The sequence below is a fragment of the Oenanthe melanoleuca genome, chromosome 4, assembly GCF_029582105.1.
Source record: "Oenanthe melanoleuca isolate GR-GAL-2019-014 chromosome 4, OMel1.0, whole genome shotgun sequence".
NCBI classification, from domain to species: Eukaryota; Metazoa; Chordata; class Aves; order Passeriformes; family Muscicapidae; genus Oenanthe; species Oenanthe melanoleuca.
The window spans coordinates 45074966-45097614 of record NC_079337.1 but is presented as its reverse complement, the minus strand read 5'-3'; the positions used below and the strand labels follow the sequence as shown (position 1 = coordinate 45097614).

The 22649-nt window shown below is 37.8% G+C and overlaps 1 protein-coding gene across 2 annotated transcripts; it reads right to left on the bottom strand.

Moving 5' to 3' along the window:
- Positions 1–1047: 1047 nt before the first annotated feature.
- Positions 1048–22431, bottom strand: LOC130252350 (tyrosine-protein kinase TXK-like). Of its 2 annotated transcripts, XM_056489819.1 has the most exons (15): positions 21879–22431; positions 18074–18122; positions 17758–17860; positions 17356–17564; positions 16725–16790; positions 16050–16104; positions 15160–15239; positions 13632–13759; positions 12450–12524; positions 11316–11487; positions 10412–10628; positions 9396–9460; positions 7261–7379; positions 6673–6830; positions 1048–5374 (listed from the first exon to the last, which is right to left on the bottom strand). In XM_056489819.1, the coding sequence occupies exons 1-15, from the start codon at positions 21892–21894 to the stop codon at positions 5306–5308; spliced, it is 1581 nt and encodes a 526-aa protein (XP_056345794.1). In that variant the 5' UTR covers positions 21895–22431; the 3' UTR covers positions 1048–5305. The 2 variants fall into 2 exon arrangements, with proteins under 2 accessions (XP_056345794.1, XP_056345795.1); XM_056489820.1 differs by lacking the exon at positions 21879–22431 and having other exon boundaries at positions 17356–17561; positions 18074–21088.
- Between the last annotated feature and the right edge of the window lie 218 nt (positions 22432–22649).

The window sequence follows — 22649 nt, the reverse complement described above, 5'->3', positions numbered from 1 at the left end:
GAAGCCTTGAAGATTGGTCACTACTGTAGTACTGCAGTTCCTCAGTTGTGGTCACTGGTCTCCCTGTCACACAGACCTTGCACAGCCCATGGTTTACTCATTACAGTCCCCTTTGTTTTCTGCTTTGTGAGTAACTTCAGCAATAAGACGTGTGGGTGGTGACAAGCTCATCAGAAAGCAGTATTTCCAATCACTGGATTTTTAAGTGTGATTCCAGAAAGTTTGCCAGCAGTTCAGCAGTTAAAAACTGGTTTTAATCAGCTGAGATTTATATACCAAGTAGAACTTGCTCACGAAGCAGGCTATATGTTTTCTAGTGTTCAAAAGTTTTAGTAGAAGAGGACAGTTTGGATGGATAGAAAATTGTTCTGCCAAAGAAATCTCATCCTTTATCTGTAAGAACAAAAGGGTTGCTGTTTGTATTTCATATGTTTGAGTGGCATCACTATTATCCAGCAAAAGGGACTTTTTCACAAAAAACATACTTGCCTTCAAAATACAATGACATTGTATACATTATCAATTTGGAATATTTTTGATCTTAATAGAGTGATGCAATTTGCAGCAATTCTTTGCTGTTAAAATGTTTGTGTCAAAAAAGTTTCAGACAAGAAAATCGACTGTCAGGGTTTCTTTACTTCTTAGGTAAAGAATACTTTGGTTTTATTGACCAGATTTAAGCTTCAAAATTTTTACAGTTAAAAGCAAGTAATACAAATAATAAGAACACTAAGGATGAAGGGGATTTTATAGTTCGTTTTTTTAACAAAAAACTTTAATTGCTTTTCAATCTGGATTACACAATTCAAAGACTAACCAAAGGAAATATTGACTGTAAAAAAGAGAAAAATAAATGCTTTTGCATAATTTGTGGCCCCTTTATTTGCTTATAGAATCATCACTGTGGTGTGACCAAATGAGTTATTTGTGAGAAAAAGCAACCACTCCAGTTCTTGAATGGATGTGCATTGGCATTTTTTAAAGATATGTCATAATACTTTCTTTGAGAAGGGTGTGGACTCCTTATATACCAACTGCTGTCAATGATTAACTTACACCAAGCAAAATTTCTGTATTTTCTACTGGACATGCATATCTGCTATTATACACAAATAGCAACTAACAATAAAATAATATTTTTTCTAACAATGTTATTTTTTCAAAAAAACAAAGTTAATGGTTGTTTTCATTGGGTACAAGAAGTGCATCATGTTGGAAATGAATTAGTGATTATTTTTTGTATAAAAACTTTTGTTGTAAGAGATGCTATTTTTTTAAATGTTTATATTTAGTTACTAGTTTGGAATAACTTTGATTTTTTAATTGAAATTCTGCTAATATTTGTCTTGTAATAAATTATTCATGGTTATGTACTAAATTATCTGTGCTTTTTAAACAAGAGCTAAAAAATGAGTGTCACTCATATTTCTAAACTAGAGAAGAAGACCCAGAGCTGATGTATGAGGCATGTCTGTCTCACAGCCAGTCTCAATGGAGAGTGTTTCAGTGAGCTGTCAGGTTTTCCAGGCAGTGAAATGAAGGACATAACATAGAGTAATTAGATGTGTTTTGGTATGTAGGACGAGTGGTTAAGAAGAACAAAGCAATCCTCAGAGGCAATACATTGCTAACCAAATTACAGCTTTTAAATGCTGATACTAAACAAATCTTGGCAGCTACTCATTATTACCATACCTCAGGACAAATTAATGGGCAATTAAGTTCATTATGTAACTGCAGCAGCTAAATGTAGGTAGGTTAAGAAGACTTGAACATGTTAAAAAATTTGCACGGTTTTGGAAGGAAATACATCAGTTATTAGTTTCTACAGAAATCTGTTCTATCATCTTCATTTTCCAGCCACAGTTGAAAGAACTATACTATAAAAAAATCTTCATGCCAAAGAGTACATATTCAAAACTTTAAACTCTACTCATCAGGGTTGCACCCTGGAGCCATATGGGGAATTGAATACTTCTAGGAAATGCTGTTCTCCCGCTCTTTAGATCCCAGCAAAATAAAACTGGTGAGCATACTAGAAAATATCCTTCCAGCAGGGCAGGTTTGCAGAGGCTGACTCCTTTTGGGCAGGTTTTAGAGTGGTGCCATGGTTCAGAACATGGCTGGGAGGCAGAGCAGGAGTCAGACAGAAGGGAGGAGGGATGGTGATGCTTTGGTGTGCCTCTAGGGCCTCCCTCTGTGAAATCTGGGGGGAGAGGGGGAGGAGGCAGGAACTAGTCTGAAAAACAAATGGCACTGAAAACAAGTGTCACCAGACCTGTACACACTAGTAATTGGTCTGCATTGCTTCTCAGGACTACTTTTGACAAGTGAATACATTTCACTTTCTGAAAATAAATTCCATTTTGTCAAAAAATGAATATTTTTTATCGAAAAGAGATGTATCCTAAGTGTCTGGCTCACAAAAGCTTGCAGTTCTGCCTTTTTTCCTCCCATCCATAATACAGACTTGTTCTAAGCTTTCTGATGTTTGATCAGGAAACAGTAGCTAAATTTTTACAGATGCTGAACACTCCTACTGCCTTTGATGGAAGCTTCCCTCTATGGTGGTGTCTCCTTTACTGCTTTTTCCAGATCTCATTTTTGTCACATGGAGGTTTAAAAAAACAGCAAATAGACATCACTTTATGGTCAGTGACAAGGATGTCACTCACTATTTATCCATTTTTGTCTGTTAGAACATGGCTGGAATTTGAAATAAGCTCACAGTCACCATGAGGTCTAAGGTGGCCTACTCAGTCTTTATTTAAGGGTGTAGTTGTTCTGCTAAATAAATACACTATAGATACCTGACCTTTGTACTGCAGACCATTTCTTGCTGCCAATTAAGCACCAGTTTCACTGACTCTAAAGCAAGTTCTAGTGCTTTTTCATTTATTTACTGTCAGCTTGAGGATAGCAGCTGTTAAATTTATCTGTGTCAGAATGTTAATAACAGCTTCTTGAAATTTTTCCCCAAGCAGCCTACAGAAAGATTATATTGGGAGGTGGAAGCCTGGTAGGCAAGCATTATTGGCTCCAGGTATTAGACCAGCATGTTTCCAGGATGGGTGCATATTCACCATGGGACAGCTCAGTGAGACAGGCAGGAGCAAGGTGTTTTCAGTACATAAACCTAATGGAGCTGATTTTTACTGCATGGTGCTCTAGCCTATTACATATTAACTTGCAGTAATATGGCAAAACCAGTTCTACAAGGGCTGTTAAAAAAGATGCCTCATATATTATTCAAAGTCCCCACACAGAGAGTTTGAATTTCACATTTGTAGTGCATCATCTGCTGAAAAGCTTTGTACTTCTGTGGCCTGAGCATAGGCTGTGGTGAGCTCCATGTGTGCATTGTGTCATTGTCTCAATTTTTGCTGAGAGGGAGCAGAGCCAGGACAGCTGACCTGAACTGGCCAAGGGGATATTTCATACTAGAGGATATCATGATCAGTGTATAAACTGTGGGGAGGGAAGTTGGCTGGGGACTGCTGGTTATTGCCTGTGGATGGGCTGGGCATCAGCCAGAAAGTGGTGAGCACTGGTACTGTGCATCACTTGTTTCCCTTGGGTTTTATCCCTCTCTCTTTCCCCTTTTAATCACTATCGTTTTGTTACATTTGTTTCACTTATTTACCTGTTCTTATCCCAACCCACAGGTTTTACCTTCTGATTCTCTACCCTACCAGGGCAGAGTCAGTGCATAAGCAGCTGCATGGTACTGTTGCCAGGTGGAGTTAAATCCAGTTAACAAAAGTTATAGATCTGCATTCAGTCATAATTCTGATAAAGGTTTGAATACTCATAAATAAACTGATTATGAAAGTAAACAGTGGCATCAGTTGGTGGCAATTCTTCTGGAAAATTGCATGAATTAATGAGACTACCATGCTTTACTTGATGAAGAAATGCCTTAGAAGTGTGCTCCCAAATGTTCAAACAATGGGACTAACAATATCCTTTCCCAAGGGTTGATAATGATCAAAATACTATTGCAGTACAGGTGACTGATTATTGCTTGGACTATATTTGATTATGAGATGCCGTCATCTTTTGGAAATTCAAAACATTGTGGGGTTTGCTATATTAAATGTTATTGTTACAGTTAGTTTATAAATTTGGAAATAAAATTTAAACCGTGACTCAATTTGTGACAAAAATTAAATTGAACTCAATCATTCTTTATCTAGTGTGTTTTACATATTTTGTCTACAAAGCCCTAAAAATATAAATATTGTCATGTATACACCCATAAATAATTCACAGTGCAATCACATATTCACAATGCAATTACATATTGTAATGGTCTCACTATTTTGTTTTAAATAACTATGAATTCCATCAGACTTTCCTTCTCTACAACATATTTGTATTGACTATAGTTAAGACTTAAAATTAATAGTGAATAATAACATAAGAAGTAGGGGTACAGACATGCCCATGTAAGGTATCATAGGATCCAGTCAGGTTCCAGTTTTAACTTGCCCATTAAGCATTCTGGGTATTTGCAAAGGGAGGACTAAGGCACTTGTGGGCATTTGAGTAGGCAAGAGCAGGGGAATGGGAGACAACACTGGGAAATTGTGGGGGAGGTTGGAATAAAACAATCCTTGATCCCCTTCTGTTATTCAGAATTGGAATTGAAGACACCTTGACCTGCAATGCAAGTTTAAAATGGCTTCAGAGGTGCTCAGTCTTTCCAGTCACTCAGATGTGACTAGGGAGCTGCTGAGGACTGCTGCCTTTGCTCCCTCTGCCTGCCTTTGATCCGGTGCTCCAGCAGGCAGTCACTTAGCTTGCTGTCCCTTGGAAACACTGCTCTGGTCCTCCAGGGCTGGATACTTTGCAGTGCACAAGGACTTGCCTTTAAAAGTGACCTAGCCAGAGCTTTACCAGAGGTTCTTCCATCATTTTTGCTGCTGCCAACCAGTATTCCCCAGTGCACGAGTCACAGTAAGTACAAATAATGTAATAATATTGATGCAAGAATTAGTGTAGCTCTGAACAAAAGAATAAATAAAATTATCTACAAGGTGAGTAGGCTTGGTTACTGCTTTTCAGACAGGAGATTTTTCTCCCTAACCATGAAAACAAAGCCTTGAGAGTCCCAAATCAGTCTCCTGGAGTATCTTTCACCAATAAGTAAAAACTGGGCCAAGACCAAGCAGCTGCTTCAATATGTAGGATGCTGGTACTGTGATTTAGGTAGAGACCTCTGTAAAAGGTTTTCTGTACCATCTACATTAGTGGCAAGCTTAATGCTAACCTTTCAGTAAATATATTGGTACAAAATCTGTGATTATGTCATCTCTGTTAGATCTGTGAGGGTCACTGTTAACTCTGCAAAAGTAGGACGTCCTTCAGGTTTCTGAAAAGAAAAGCAGAGGATAAACTTGTGTTAGCAGATTGGTAGATTACAGTACCATACTTCAGAAAGTGGACACAAGTACATATGAGATACTGCTTAAAAATTACACTTCCTTTTATTAGTACAGAAGAAAAGATCAAGGTTGTAATTTTAGAGAAAAAGAAAAATCTGTTATTCATGACACCAGCAGCACAAGCACAGGCACTTTAAAAAAAATCCTGAAATTTCTTTATACTTATTTCAATTCTGGATCAGAATTCCTATAGAATTTCCTTGCAGTAGGTCTATGGAAAATCCTACCTATCAGGAAACCATGGTACTCAGGAATGCTTCCTATGTTTTTGAAAAAGGACCTTCACTGCTGTAAAATGTGAAGTGCTGCAGCTCAGTATGGAAAAAACTCCTGTCTGGTGGCAGACAGGAAAGAGAACTTCCTCATGATCTCTCTGCTGGCTGGCACCCCAATCAATGTTTGCAGTAAGCAGGCAAGCTGGATGCAATTTAGATTTCCATCTCTTAAGCTTTTTTTTAACTAAGGATTTAAAAGTTTTATACAGAGTTGTAAGGTGGGAGATAAAGGAGACAATGGTAGCAACAAATTTCCCCAGCTATTCACTGTGTATACCTGCACATTTACATTAATAAATTGCACATAAAACTCTTTTGAAAATACTTTTAACCTGAAATAACAGATTCATTTTTTTCTAGAGACTAGTGAAGGAGGGCTCTTAAGGGATTAATCAGATGGAGTTGATTAAATCAGTGTTTTGTTACCGATATAGGAAGTAATAGGTGCTGGACAAATGGTGAAATAATATGAAGTACTAAATCAGCTTGGAGAGGGTGAAAGGAGTGCAGACTAGGAACTGTATTTATTTACAGAGATACTGATATAACTTGGAAAAGGGGGTTCAAAATCTACATTAGTGGGCATATCCACTCGGTATATGAGTGTGTTTTTGTTCAGAGCAGATCTAGAGAAAGCTGTGCATGATACAAAGATGTGAGAAAGGTATCACATTGGACCCAGTAGAGAAACTTGACAACAGTGGCATATTCCAACCCAGGGATGGTCTAGACCCATTGTACTGATAGTGTGCTCTGAATTTCTTAGCTGCAACAGTCAAAAGAAGCAGAGGCTTGTAAACTTAGGTGTGATTTGTGTAAAACATAGCTGGAGATGCTGAGAATGTCATAGATGTGAAATAAGAATTTAATGCCTTGAGATTTTAAGATTGCTTTTATGTTGAAAATTAATAATAAAGTAATACCCCAGGGAAAAAAGAAGGGGAACAAACCTCGTGCCAGCAGCTGTACATGACTTTGTACACAGGATGTGATGCCAAACGCGGTCGATAAAGTCGGGTACCCTGAGAAATCTCACGGACAACTTCACAATTTGACTTGGTTTCAAAAGGCATTCTGCCTTCTGTGAAAACTTCCCACATCAGTACACCTAGAAGTGACCCAGAAGAGGTTTAGGACAAAACAAAGGATGCCAAACCCACAAGCTTTTAACAACATTAAGAGAATAAAAAACTCTCCTGATTCCTCTGTGTATTGAAAAACACATGTAAATATGGGCAGCCTGAGCTGAATGAAGGATACAAACAATTTTCAACTAATATAATTCTGCTCACTTTTAAGTCAGCTAAGGTGATACTGAGATGAATATGTTTGGCTTATGAGGACTAGTCAAAAATGCACATTTCAGTTAAAATCTACTTCTTAGGTGCAAAACCTTCTGAATAAAAAATCAATTTGTCCAATATAAGCAAACTTTGAAAAGTATTTGAAGCTTCAGATAGGTAGTATGAGTAAAAATTTGCACTTTCCTAAAGCACATCATAAGTTTCAGGGGCTGCACTTTCATCTAATGAACTCACCAAATGACCAGACATCTGATTTGCTGCTATATTTTTTGAAATGAAAGACTTCAGGAGATGACCATTTGACTGGAAACTTGGCACCTGAAGAGCTGATATATTCATCATCAATGACATACCTGAAGAATTAGAGGAAACCACATATATTTGAATGAGTGACATTTCCACAAATGGTTTAGAAATCCAGAAAAACAGTTTTGGAAACAACAAAATTATATTGCTATTTTAGTATTAAATGCACACACACACAAAAAAAAAAGTATACTGGAAGCTATGCACTTAAAGACATTTGTTTAAATGAATGATTTAAATTATTTATCAGAAATATGTCAGAATAAAACATTTTAATACTATTGTGAGACTGACAGGATGGTTATCATTGTCATTTTTTGGGTGTGTATTAATAAGACATATCATTTCACATCGTTTTTCAGGAAAATAAGCAGCAACAAATAATTAGTGGGTTTTTTTAAGGGATCCACCTTTTCAACCTCTTGTTCTACCCAAATATGATTCTCACTGTCCATCTTTACAGATGCCATTCAGGAATATTGGTACCAAAGCAATACACAAAGAAATGTTCATCATATTCAATGCAACAGTTCTTGTAGGTGCACTAAAATAATTGTTTTTGCCTAAATTCATAGGAGCTGACCTCTCTGATGAAATGAAATTATGTGCCTAATGCAGGCATATACAGGGCAACTCTTTAAATGGTTACTAGGCTGACCCCAACACATTTATGAACTATGGGCATGTTTTCCAAGTATTAATGTTCCTGAGCAGATCACAGATGTGCAGTACACATTTATTCTCAGGGAAAGCATAAAGGCAATTTTTTTAAAGCACGTTTTAAAGGAGGTCACATTATTTATTGAAATAAATAATCTCTTTGCCTTGCTTTCTCATTTGAGTGCAGGCACAGAAACATGGGAGCCTATTGAATAAGGAACATATGAAACAGCAGTACAAAATGACCTGTAGTAGCAGTTGTGTGTGCTCTGAATAATTAGGTTGTGTTCCCATCACTTCTTCACAGCCTTCCCAGGAGAGCAAGTCCTAGAGCCACACCACTGATCTCCACTTTGTGGCCACAATGAGCCATTCAGGCCCATTATTCTTATTCTGGACCCTGACAGCCACCTTTTTCTTACTATGTTTTCTGATTCATTTGGGTAAGTCCAGAACCCTGATACTGACCTTATCCTTTTGGGGAACAGTACAACCCTGGCACAGGATAGCCCTTTGAAAAACAAGTCCTTAGCTATGAACTGCTAGGGTGTTGAAAGCCCGAGGTTAGAAATAGGAGGTGAAAACAAAAGAGTGTGTCTGTGCTGATCTAACGATTTGCAGCTGCAAGGTAAATGTCACCACAACCTTCTGCTCAGAGCCACTGACTGTCTTTCAAGCTCATCTGCCTCTTAAGTGAGATGATTCAGTCTGCTAACCCACGGAAAAAACAGCCAGTAAAACACAAGAGTGGAGAGCTTTGTGCTGGGCTTGCAAGAAGAAAGAAGACAGAAGACATCCCCTTCGGGCAGCATTCCGTCATTTGGTCAGCTCAGCCGCATCCTCTGGGGAAGGTCTGTGAGAATAGAGCTGAGTTTCTCAGGCTGGTGCTTGTCAGAGTTGAGAGTGCTCTCTTTCCTCACTTTGGCTGCTTCTGTCGTTAAGCAGAAAAACCACTTCCTTGCTAGGGCAGCATGTATCACACTTCCTGCCAGCCTGGTCCTCCCGCATCCTGCCTCACCTACTGTGCCTCGAGAGGTCAGCACCAGCTCCCAGCTCTGTCCCTAGTGACTTTCTGACCTCCATCCTGCTCTGGAAAGTTGGGAAACTTCTTTCCTCAAGCTTCTGGATGCCCTGTGCACTCTGGGCATTTCTCTGTCCGTAAATACCTCTGAAATTTATCTGGCACTGTGTTTACCTATCTTGCACTCACCAAGAGCAAGAGGAGGACATGACATCCAGTTCATGGCACAGTGGTTAAACAACATTACAATTTTCATCAGAATTCAAAAATTACCCACAGTGGGATTCCCCAAACCAGTGAAGTGAGCAGTGAGGTTAACTAAAGATCATGCTGCAGCTGTCTGAGAATGGGTGCCCACAAAACCTTTGTCAATGTCTCGTACCTTGCCATGCCAAAGTCAGACACTTTAACAACATGCTCCGAGTTGACTAAACAGTTTCTTGCAGCCTGGGGAAAATGAGAGAAACATGTCTGAAAAAGTGCTAAAAATTTTTAAGAGAAGTACAACAGCTGATTATATTTGCTTCAGCTCATACTGTTTATATCTGAAAAGAGATTAGTGCATTGGTCAAAAATATTAGTAATTTTTATCTCTAAGTCAGTGAAGATGTTTCACTACTCTGTAGTTATACACAGCACACAGCAACTTAAATGCTTATAGTATGAGTTGCAATATGTTTATGTATTCTTGAACAGTGAAAGAATTTTAGGCTGCAGAGTCTAACCAGATACTTTCCTGAACATCAGCACTAGGGACAATCAGTGTAAATTAAAAAATCTGTCTTGTGATGTTTTCCTTACAGAAATCAGCAACCTCCTGGTAGTTTTCAAGATTTTACATTTCTTCACACTGCTAGGAAGGAGAGGAGAAAGATTTCTTCTCTATATCAAAATGTGAACATTGAAAAAGTATCAAGGAGTAAATAAACTCTTCTTCTCTGATTCCCTGCCTATGAGCAGAAAAGCCACTCATATATCCCAGCATCAATGTATAGCACTAAGGAGCCAAAAAATATAGATTAAAAAATATTTTCATTTTTAAAATTGTCATTGTTGCTGTCCTTTTGTAATGCTGTGATTTTGGTTGTGTTCTACTCACTTTTTTATTGAGATGTCCTAATGCCAGATAGCTCCATGTCAATATCCTAATTTTTTCTGACCTCCCAAGGGATGTTTCCAATTGAAAAACTTATCTCAAGTAGCTATTTTAGCTGTCCATGAGCAAAATAACAGCTAAAAATTTGGTTTGCCTTATTAGATCCTGCAGGGCTGAATTCTTACAGGATACATAGTGTCCCATAAAATGCAACAGCACATTCTTTACTGCAAATATTTATCAATAACCCCTTGATAAATAGAAATATTGATGATAATGAATAGAAAATGTATTGTACTTACTAAATCACGGTGAATAAAGCTATTTCTTTCCAGATATTCCATCCCTTCACAAACATCCTGGCACATCCTCAGGAGAACGTCTCGGCCGAGCTTCCCCCGCCTTTGCCGCAGGTAGTTGAGCAGGCAACCGTTTTCCATAAATTCAGTCACTACGTAGAGAGGCTTGTGGTGTGTGCACACCCCGTAAAGCTGGACCAGCTTTGGGTGGGAGAGTTTCCTGTTTACAATCACATTTTAGACAGGCTAATATTTGTTCTTGGCAGAGCCTTTGATCTCATGATGGTTTTCAAAAATATTTTCACTACTTGATAAACAGTGCCCTATTATGCTTTCTTCAGAGTTCTCCCAATACTTAGCACATTTTTCTCTACAACTTCCTTCAAAAAATTCACTCTTTGAGTTCACAATTGTGCATCAGTTATATAAATGCAGTGAATGCAAAGCTTGATTTGGTTGATGCAAAATGGAAAGACTTGCAGGCAGGGGCCTTGACCCTTGCAGGGTTCTTCTCTTTTGGGCTTTGCCAAGACCTCACATGGATACTTCCCTAATTGGCAAAATTCGCAGATATGATAATATAGTTTCTCAAAAGCTTTAATTAGATTGAAGTTCTGCAGTGCTACTAGAAACACTGAGTTATGCATTAAAGAATAGTTTTATGAGCACATTTACATTTTACCAAAACATTTATTCCCCATTGAGCTCTATAGTACAAAGCAAGGCACACTCTATAGAAGGAGTCTGGGCATAGGAAGCATCTGCACCAGTTTGGTTCAGACCTTAGTATCATCCCTTCTGTCCCACACATCCATCATTCCCATAAAACTGCTTTTTCTGTTTGTTTGAAATGGAATTAGGTTATATTTATTTCTTGGTAAAGTGACAGAATAGCTTTTGTACTTACATCATCAGTTTGGCCTCCTCCATAAAATCATCTTCAGACATTGCACCTTCATTGATTGTTTTGATGGCAACCTTGATAGTCTCTTTCCATTTACCAAGATAAACAACTCCAAATTGCCCACGCCCAAGTTCTTTCAGGAACAGCAGTTCAGATGGGTTTAATCTCCACTCTTCTGTAAAAGCAACCCAATATGTCAGGAGAGTCAGGCCAGCTTTCCTGAGCCATGTTCCAGGAGACATGCCTTGCTGATGGCAGTTAATGAACACTGCAAAGCATCACACTTGTTCATCAGCTATGGCATGAGTTTTAAATATCTGAAAATTTTCACTGGCTCATATATGTTTAAATAGAAATGCTATTTTACAGCTTAGAGAGTGTGATTAGTGATTTTGCTTAGTGTAGGAATGTCTGAGGCTTGAAGATAAGGCAAGTGTTTAGCTTTGATTACACATGAGAACTTTTTTGGCACTATGATATGTGATGTTCTTAGCTGCAAACGTGTTCCAGATGGATAGTGCAGCTACAGAAAGAGTCACTGGCTACCTTTATTGTAATAACTCCAATAGTTCAACCCTTCAGAAATATTAAGCCTTGGGATTCATGGGAATATGAAAGAGGTTCCCATTGTCCAATAGATGGTATGAAATTCCTGATGTACATACACAAAAGTGCCATTTATTTATTATTTGTTTTAATACCATGTAAGATCCCATTCTTATTTCTAAAATCTGCAGAACTGTCAAAGAAAATCTTCTCCATAAATAGTATTAATTTAAGGTTTCAGTTTTGGTTTCCTAAGCTTTTACATAAATCAAAGAGCCTTTCAAAAGCAATTAAATGTCTGTTTGTCTTAGGTTTGCTTAGAAAAGTCCAAATAGCTCTGAATGCTCTGGTGGCTGTAACAGAAGCACAACAGTCACTGCACAGAAGCAGCTGAGTCAGGTGTCTCATTTGGTACTGACACCTTACATTGTTGCTATTTATTGGTGTTTATTATTACCAAGTTTGGTATTGGTGTTTACTATTACCAAGGAATTTCACAGATACAGCTTAATTATCGTCTGGGTGAATATGAACTAAATTCTTGCCAAGGCAGATAGCTAAATCCCCTTCAAAAGAAGATAAAAAATTTACCATAACTCAGTCTTGCAGTTTCTGGTGAAGTACATCCATCTGATCCAACTGGATGTCGGAGACGTGTGATAAGACCTGTAGGGGACAAAGCCACAATATTCTGACCAATTTCTTAATCAAAATACACTATATCACACCTCTTCTCAATCAAAAGTACTTGGAATCTGATGTAAATTTCTTATTTCTTATCTTGCCTACAGTTTGCCCAGATAAAACACTACAGTAAGAAGAAATGGAGAGACACTATTTAATAGGGCCCTTACTACAAAAGTATTTCTACTTTCATAAAGCCAACAGTAATACTCTTGCTTTTTTGTACCATGATAGTGATCTTAAATGAGTTCTAAAATACTCAATGTCTGCCAGCATGACTTCCCAGGTTTGAAATATTTTTGTGTCTGCCATTTATTTTCTTTGCACTCATAAGCCAACAGTACTAGTGAATTCACCCATCACCAAGGACTCCCTGAGTTCATCGGTTGTTCCCACTATTACTTTTAGGGCCATTTCTGCTTCAAGTGTTTCCTACAATTTTTCTCTCTCCAGCAAAAGGCTCTGTCCATTCCCATATCTTCCTTTCCAGTGCAAGGGATCTCCATTTGTTTTCCCATCTTCACTCACTCAGAATAAAACCATTTTATATTGTATTAAGATGATGGACAGAACCAAGGTTAAGGATACAAATTATAAAAGTCTGCCATCAGCCAACAGTTAGAGATGTCTAACCCTGGTAAGCTGAAAGCCAGTGTTAGAGAGTCCTTGTGCTCCCTAATTCTGCCCTTGATTGTTTGTGGTATGAGTCAGTTTCTTTTTTCCAAAATTAGTAGCACGCTTTCTGGTGATTCACAGCATAGCTCCTGCTTTTCTTAAATTGCAGGTATGCAGGACCTTGTTGAAGACAAAGAAAGATTTATGATCAAATTTCACCCAAGTCCCATTCAGTCAAATATGAACCAAGAAAATACAGAGCAGACTCTTATCTTTGCTAAACTCATTTCATACATATAGATGAGTTTGGTAGTTTCCCCACTTCCCCCATGGTATATGCACATGACAGCTATGACTTTGGCAGAAAGCATCAAGGCATATTTGAATTCATAAGCAGTAGAAACACTTGTGTCTCTTTTTATAAGGAAAGTATTAGAAAAAGATGTAGAGCCATTATCAGCTCACATGTTTTACCTGCAGCATTGTGTTGATGATACTCGATGAGTTCAGGAACAGATGAAAAGAGATAGTTTTCTGCTACATAATATTGTCCCAAGTGGTTTTGTTTAATTTGATAATGTAGAACATCTCCATTATGACTTCTGAAATAAACACAGCATTATGATTTTCAGTAAAAATAATTTATACTATAAATCTGCTTAAATTTCACTTTGAAATCATAGAAAAATCTGAAAACGTGGGACCCAGCTTAAAATGGCTGTGTCTAGCTAGGACACTGTTTCAGGAGAAAAAAAAAAAAAAAAGAAAAAGAAAGAAGATTCCTCCCAGCTTTGGGAGATAGTTGCACAAGTTTTTTGTTGCCCAAGTATTTTTTACCCCTACATCATTGCATTCATAAGAATAGCCATAGTGTTTAAGAAGCATCCCTCCTAATTTAACATTTATTTGAATATAATCTCTTAAAACTAAAATGTTCTTAATTACCCACATTTTCTCCCAAAAACTTAAACATATATTCATGTATAGCAGGAGAATAAATGTTTTGTTCTACATTCTTCAAAGGGTCTTCACTGGAGCTTTTATTTGAAACCTTTGTTTTTCTGTATTTCTTTGCATCATCTGTCTTTTTTGCTTTCTGTATATTTTGCTGCCCATCTATCCCTGCTTTCTGTGACACTCGAAATTAAGCAGTTATATTTGCATTTCAGGCTGGTGGTTGCTGAAGGTTAGTACTCCAAATTGTGGACACATGGTCACAAGAAGCAGAGATCAGAATACAGAAGCATTATAATATAGTCTGCATTCCTGAGTCATTGTCAGAAACACTGTTGAGCCTAAAATTAGAAAATCAGAAGTTGTGATCCTGTCCCAGCACAGGGGTGGTGGGGATGGCTGGCCCCATGTTTCCAAGAAGGGAATGGAGAGAGGGAGGGAGGAAGAGGGTGGTGGTGACAGCAATGCCTTGCTGCTCTCACCTCTGGCTTGCTGTAAGAGGGAAAGAAAGAAAGCAGACACGGGGGGTTGTAGGAGGGCTGATGAAGAGGGTATGAGACAGCTTGAAATAGTTTAAGTCAGTGCTGTACGTGATTGCTACTGCTACAGGCAAGTGTGAGTCCCGTGGCTGCTGTCTGGCAAAAGTAAGACTGCACAGTAGGGGTGAGGTGGTTTTAGGAGACAAACAGGAGAGTTTGAGGACAGCAGGGTCTGGGATGGATTTACAGTGCACAGAGCCTGTGGAGAAAGGAAATAGTTTGGGGCAGGGGCCAAAGGCTGTGGCATAGTTTTCACAGCAGATAATTTGAGAGTTTCAGTGAGTGTAGGTCATCTTTTGTCTTGCCAAGACATTTGCCCACTGACTCCCAGATCCACTGCCCAACAATCATCTTTTCTGCACACAGGGTGATCAACCCCACATGAACAGCATCCCAGTGATTCCCTTCTCTTGTGCACTGCATGTCCAACCTACCCAATTATTCTGAGAGTTTGGAGGAAGCTTTTCCATCACCTCTTATTCAAACCCTAACCACTGAGAGGAACTCACCCTTTAGCCCGTGAATACATGGACAGCGTAAGAAGACCCTGTCGGCTTGAATCTCTGACAACAAATGCACCTTCTTTGGGCTGAAAAGAAATCCAAGTAGAGTTATTTTATGCTTTTGAGCTTCAATGATGCTCCCTTGAGATAGGACTTGTACCAATTACCAAATTCTGTAGAATACCTATCACTATTCGGGAGGAAGATAAAGAAGTGAAGAACAGGAATGGATAGTCAGGTACATGGCAGAACAAAATAAACCAAGAGAAAATAGCAAGTGCCAGGCAACTTCTTAGAGATAAGTAATTTAGCTGAATTATACTCTTCAAGTGTGAAGCAGTGAAAATGTTTTGATTTATTAAAAATTCAAATTGTACAAATCACTAGGAAAAAATTGCAGTTAAACCAATTGTATTTGAGATGTTCTTCCATGGTGTTTCTTGTCTCAGGCCTGAGTTAGTCCTTGAGCAAAGACTCAATGAGTTTGAGTGAGTTAGGCACTTTGGTAACTGACAGGGGGTAGAATGCAATATGGATCCATTTGCTCTGTATTTAAGACATAAAAATTCACTAGGTACTGCTAAGCTCACTACTTAGCTCACTATATGGATTTGAGTCTTCAATGTCTAGTGAACAAGACAAGCACAGTAAGCCATGGAAATTTGATTTATCTGGCATGGAAAACCTACATAGACTTTGTTGGGGCTATAACTTAAAGCTTTGTGAAGTCTGGGTAGTCTGCACTCTACACTTATATCAGAAAGCCTTTTTGTTTTAATGTACTTTCTCTCCTACAGCATACCAAACAGACTTTGATTTGACTGTGATAATGCTCTTGATGTCTCTACTGATAGATATTTTTCAGTACTGTTAGCTCTATGTGTAAGCTGAGTTACCTTCTGGTGCAAAAGAAATTCTGCCTGGCTTCTGTTTATGTTTCTGCAGTACCACCTGCAACAAGGAGATAACCTTGTTATTTCAGCCAGTAAAAATGAATGCTTGCTTTGTTTTGCAGTTTAGTAGTTGCATTTTTCCAAGTCAAAAACATGTTTAGAGCTATCATTATATATGAACACGTCTTAATCTGGAATGATTTTATTAGACTTTTTTTTAGAACATTTTGGCCCAAATTTATTGTGACTAAATATTAGCTCAAATAAAAGAAAACTCCAGGAAAAAGTTACGCCAAACTTTGATGAAATTTACAGAAATTTACATCAAGCCTTTCTTCTCTACAATTTTTCAGAATTTTAATCTTCTCTCCAGTAATTTAAATTTGTAGCTATATGATCACAACATGCAAAGATCAGAATACAGAAACATTATGCATTGGGTCTACAGAAACAGGAAAAATCTAGATTCTCACACTATGATTCATGCAAATGAATGTTAATTCATTTTAAGAGTAATGTTTTGTAACAAAAAAAAAAAAGAAAGCTTTTAATAAACATGTACATGTCTAATAAAGATTTGAAGGCTCAAGCATTAAAATGTATCTCTGTAAATCCACTGTTAGAAATGAAAGCACAATTATAATTTTTAGCACAATTATAATTTTCAAAGGTACTTACTTATATTTTTCTAAATTGCTTTTCTTGTTTTCAGTAACATAGCTGCTGGGAATTAGACCTTCATTCCTGAAACAGCATATTGGGGATAATATTATAGTACAGGTAAAAAATTAGTAGGATTAAGATATAAATCACGCTTTTGCTGAATTATAAATGTTCTTTTTTCTAGGGGCTATGTTGCTAGATACTGATTTCCAGCATTAGAACTGAATAAAAATTTCAGTCCTTTCATCCCAGGCACAACCTTTTTGTCCCACAACTGTGGATGGCTTCTCAAATGAAAAAGCCAGATGATATAGGCTGAGATTTAGAAAAAAAAAAATATTTTTCTTCTGAATTAGAAGCCACCATCTTTATTTCTGGCCTATTCAAAGCTCCTATATGAATAAATATAAAGTGTGTGCCTGCTTGTACATACAAAATAGTTGTCAGCATACTTTTTCTGGAAATATGAGTTGAGAAAAGGCTTTTAAAATATTTAAAGGAGAAATCTGAATGGAAAGTTGAACACTTTCAAGCCTGTTCCTGAATAGTCCCACAAGTCTCATTCTATCTGCCCACCTTTGCTCAGGTTGTTTTGGGCTTTTTTCTTTCTGTGTAGGGAGATTGAAATAGATGCCCACTCTCTTACCCATGTCGGTCTCTTGCCTTCCACCAGAGGGGATCATACTGTTCAAGGATGATGTATTCTTCTGACCTCTTGAGAGGTAAATCTAAAGGGCCTCTAGCAAAGAAGTCATAGAGTGCAGTAACTCTGGGTTTCTTGGTGTAGTCTTCAAAGGCCTCAGCAGGCAGAGGAGGTAATGGCTTGTTCTTAAATTGCAATTGTCTCTTGCGCTGCTGAAAAATAAAAGCATTTTTCATAACCAGACTTTTCTCTCTTCTTGCCTAGTTACCTTCACTCTGTAATTTTTATGCAACAAAGAATTTTATGTGCCCAAGAGCTACCTACTCCCCTGCTTATTCTGGTACTGAGCCACTGTGTGTCAAATCACTTCAATTCTCTCTTTTCACCTGCCAAAATATTACTTACCTTGCACTTCCAAATAGATTCATAGGAAACATCTGGTTGTGAGGCAGAGTACTGGGTCACCAGCACAGCATCAGGGTCCAGGTTCACTTTTGTTCTCATTTCTCTGATTTTGAAAAACATTAAGCATTTGTGTGAATGCATATCTATAAACATCCACATAAAAATATCCATGGCACTACATGCCTTCCTTCATTAGGGATATGCGGAATACAGTGTTCCTTAAACTTCCACATATTTGCTCTTCTACTGCAAATATTTTATGAAGTCCTTTATGTATAGATAGTTGATTACTGAAAAGCTTAAGCATTTCACATACCTTTCTTGCACTGTGCAGCAGCAGCAGAAAACAGACTGGATGGTGTGATCTGTGAACAAGAACATTTTCCATATTTACAGTGTTCCTGTTTGTTTTTTCACAAAGCATATGTGCCTGGATCCACTGTTAGCTCTGTCTTGCTGTGAGGTATCTAGCAAATCATTAGGGCTGAATTTGCAGCCACCACAAACAGCAGAGTTTTCCTACCACAGTCCCCCGACAATGTTTTGGCAATTATGAGGCCATATGTATGAGCTAAATCAGCTCACTAAATCAGCAAAAATAAATACTAATTTAAAAAAGAGACATTGTCAGCCAAATTCATACTGATTTGACTGATTACACCACCTTACACAAGCTCTACCTGGTACAACGAGGTAGATGAGAATCTTGTCAGGGACAGGAGGTAGAGAACTCTCCCCTTCAGCACTGACATGATTTTTAAATTATTTAAGCCAAATACAACCAAATAGGTTGAAGCTGCAATTGTGATGTTTCCTTCCTGGGACATGTGCTTCACTTGGTGAGCAATTTTTCCAAGGGTAGAGAGTGTAATCCAATAGAGATGACAAAATACAGTATGATAAATTCTATAAGTTAAGGCTAAGATTAGACTAAGGCCATGGATCAGATAAGACCATATCTGAACTGAATTGTGGGATCTGAAAGAGCAGCAAAAACTTTGCACAGTCCTGCCAAAGTTTAGTTGTCTTCATTCACTCTGTTGGAGTATTTTAAGTGTGAAATCACAGCCTATCAATCCAGCAGATACTTATTATCCTAAAGCAGATAATTTCCAGCTCTTTGAGAATTAATTTGTCTTTAAACATCCTTTATCAGCAACCTCGGACACTTCTGAAATTCTTTTGTCCTTGCATTTCTCCTGGAGTATTTGTGGAATGAATTCAGTAGAAATAAGTACAAGTGTAAATTAACGCAGTGCAAACTATTCATTTCTGTTTGCAAATTTGTCAAGTCTGCTAGGAAATATTATCAGATCCCACAGAGAAAGGCCTTCAGCTCTGCAGAGCTAAGTCCTGCTTTAGTTAAACTGACATAAGGCCAAAAGCTTTGACCTGATGACTTGAAATTCCAGTTCTCAAGCAAAGACTCATGTACTGATTTATGCATTTTACATCTTCCCTGGTTGTTGGCAAGCTTCTTGAACTACACTTTTCCTTTCCAATTAAATTCATATTTATTAAGCTTATAACTTACTTCAGAAAATAGGCCCAAATTATGATGCTGTTTCAGAAAGATGTGGCCAATACTGCAGATGGGGAAAGATTTGATACATTGAGTGAATAATTCAATTTAACTTGCTCTCCTGTTGGCCTCCTGCTCGTGGCCAAGGAAGATGCTCATGTTGAGAGCTACACCAGAGCACACTGTCACGTGGCAGGAAGATGGCATTTCCTGCCTGACACTTCTCACCCCCACGTGCACCCTCTCATGTCTTGTGCTCTTCCTTCCTTTCTCTTTTCTCAACAGCTACCAGAAAAACTGAGAAATAATTATAATACTTAAACTCCTGTATTTTATTTTTTAAAAGCTATTATTTAAATTACAAAGAAAGTGAAAAGAGATAATTAGAATGTAATAATTTAAAATATTTCTTGATTACCCCTTCTGCTAGATTGCTGAAATCAATGGAACTATTCTGATTTCCTTCGATTTTTCACCAAGGACATTTTCTTAAGCAAAACACTGGATTTGTCAAGGAGTGTTAGAGTCACATATTAGCTGGCCTTGATCCCCTGGGCCCTAACTCATGTAACCACACTGAAGAGTTCATAAATTAAAGATTAGTCACTGATGGTGTCACTGAGAGTTGTGCTTCAGCAAGCAAATCACTTTTTGCATTCCATATTTGGAAAAGAACAGAGAGACCAGTTAGATTTGCTATTTTATGAATGACAGACTGCTTAGACACAACACAGGAAAGAAATACAGGCTAAGAGGAAGAAATATTCCAAAATTTTTAAGAGTAAATTAATTTTGAAGTCTGTTAAAATAAAGTACTTACGGAGCTATCGTTAATTTTAGATTCCACTTCTCTGTTTCCTATCTAACCAAAAAGCTTCCCAAAAATGAAAAAAAAAAAAAAAAAGTTATCAAATCTTGCTTCTTTTATATTCATAGAGCAAGGAAGATTTCTCCAGCACCCACAGACCCTTTAAATCTTTCAGCTCACATTCCCTTGAGTTCTATCAAAACACAAACTCCCCAAACATGTTACTTTGATCCTCAAGGCACGTCATAATGGAACAATTCAGTAGTTTATAACCTAGGTTTAAATTAAATAAGAAGAGTATTTAAGGTGTTGAATCTAGAACCTGTCATCTTCCTTCTTCAAGAAGAGAATATTTTATTTTTGCAATTTTTGATGAAAGCTTGTCACCTTAGACAACGTCATTTAACAGAGGAACAAACAAATATAGAGCATTTCACTGCTAATGTATTTTTCTTTCTGAAAATGAGAAATTTCAGAGGTAGACACTTGTTTATAAAACAGTGTCACATTATCTCCCTGGTGACAGGCAAGCAAATACAAATCCCAACAGAACCACAGAGCCATGACAGCCTACAGAAGTACAGAGCTGTACATCAGAGCTATCAGGATGCTCAGTTTCAAAACAAGAAATAGCCATGGCATGAGAAGCATGTGGCTGAATTAAAACACTAGGAAACTGGTGTTGAAGCTACTCTGACAAATACTTAGCCTAAAAATGTGCAGCTGACATTTTGATAACCAATTTTGAGTCCTGGAAATAAATTTATCTGTGCACAACATAGCAGATGGAATGCAAGAGGAAGCAGGAAAAGATGGGTCAGCTGTCAGGAACAGCCACTTGCTTGAGCAGCTTAAAGAGTTCCATCAGAACAGAGAAGGCAGAGTGAAAACACAACATGGCCTGATAGAGTCCCACAACACCCAGAGCACACTTTGGGCTGATAATGTCATCTGTATATGTGCACATTCACACACATTCGTGCAATCTTCCTCCTGTCTTCAGTTGTAAATGGCAGTCTTAGGAAAGTAACATCAAAGACAAAAGCAATGAGTTAGAAATTAACTTCTATCATTTGCATTTTATAATTTTATTATTTCACAGTTTTCTTTGCTTGAGTTTCTTTTTCTGAATTGCTGTTTCTCAAAGCCCTACTAACATTGAAAGCACTCTAGTCCATGTCCAAGCTTTGCACTATTCTACCATATCTTGCAAGAAGCCCTTGCAATGGAGCAGAAGGTTAAGTGTGTTCAACACTACAAACTCAGCTTCACCCATCAAACCCAGACCTTTGCTGTAACAGAGGTGTGCCTCCTGGTGTGACCTGACAGTTTTCAACATTACCACAAAAATCAATAACCTGCTAGAAAGCCATAGTATAGTTTGCTTCTAAAAGCACTTTAAAATACAAGCCTTCAGCTCTTGGCATGTGCAAGCTGAGGCTTCCTGTGTTTCCTGTGAGTTAACTCTACTCTGGAGGAAAGACAAGTTTAGTTCTACCAAATTTTTTATCCATGTCTACACAGTTCACAAGTTAAAGAACAGTATGTGGAAATACCTCCTTACATATATCTAAAATTAGTTGCTTTTCTAAATCCATCATACAATGGATTAATATTTGTGTGTTAATTTTAAAAGTCTAGACAAGCAGTCTTAACAGAGGTCCCCTCAGCAGTGCAAGAGAAAGCAGATTTGCATTTTTATGGCAATATTTAAATACTTCATTTGCTAAGTACACTGCTGTTGCACGAAACAAAACTTCAAGATCAAGATATGCAGCCAAGTTTACTTACAGGTAGAAAGAATCATGTCTGGTTATCCGTTTATATTAAAATGAAGATGCAAACCTCACTTCCTCAGCTGTGTCAGTAAAACAGCCCAAACTGAGCTCTTTTTGCTCTGGTGTGAAGCACAGTAAACCACAAATATTGTTTGACCACGCCTACTTACCTTTTATTTAAAAAAGAAAAGAACCCAAACAAAGCATTAGAAAAAATGGTCTGCTCTCGAGTATCAAACATTTCATAGAAAAGAAAGTTATTAAGTTGTTACCAGTAGGTATAAATATTTATTTAAAAAAAAAAAAAAGTTTAAAAGCCACAGCAGATGTAGATCACATTTGGGTTTGTTCAGATGGATTTTTGACTCCAACAATTGAAAAAAATCAGTTATAATAAAAATGAGAGGAAGTGCTGAAGTTGCTTAAGGGTGAGTGAGCTCATCCAGAAGAAAGGATGGCACAGCATTTCATCCTGCATTTGAAGACACCAGGAGAGTCAGCAGCACAGCTGCCTCCAGAGGTGTTCTGATCCTTTCTAAAATTAGCCACCTAAGGCCACACTCAAATCAAAAAATGAACTCATCAGGAACTGGGTTCCTGACATCCTAAGTATCAAGCCAAATACCAAGTAGGCAGAAATTATCTTCAGGTACTGGGAAGAGGCAGGTGAAAGGGTCAGATTCAAAGCACCCATCCCACTGAGAAAACTGCTGCCAAAAGTTCACACAGTTGGGGTGTTTTACACAGTTGGGGTGTGTTTTCTTATACAAATTAGTGATAAATA

Coding starts and splice junctions, on each gene's coding strand:
- LOC130252350 (XM_056489819.1), bottom strand. Junction 12,525..13,631: donor TCATCAACACAATGCTGCAG/GTAAAACATGTG, acceptor TGTCCCCTACAG/GTCTTATCACACGTCTCCGA. Junction 7,380..9,395: donor TCTGACTTTGGCATGGCAAG/GTACGAGACATT, acceptor CTAATTCTTCAG/GTATGTCATTGATGATGAAT.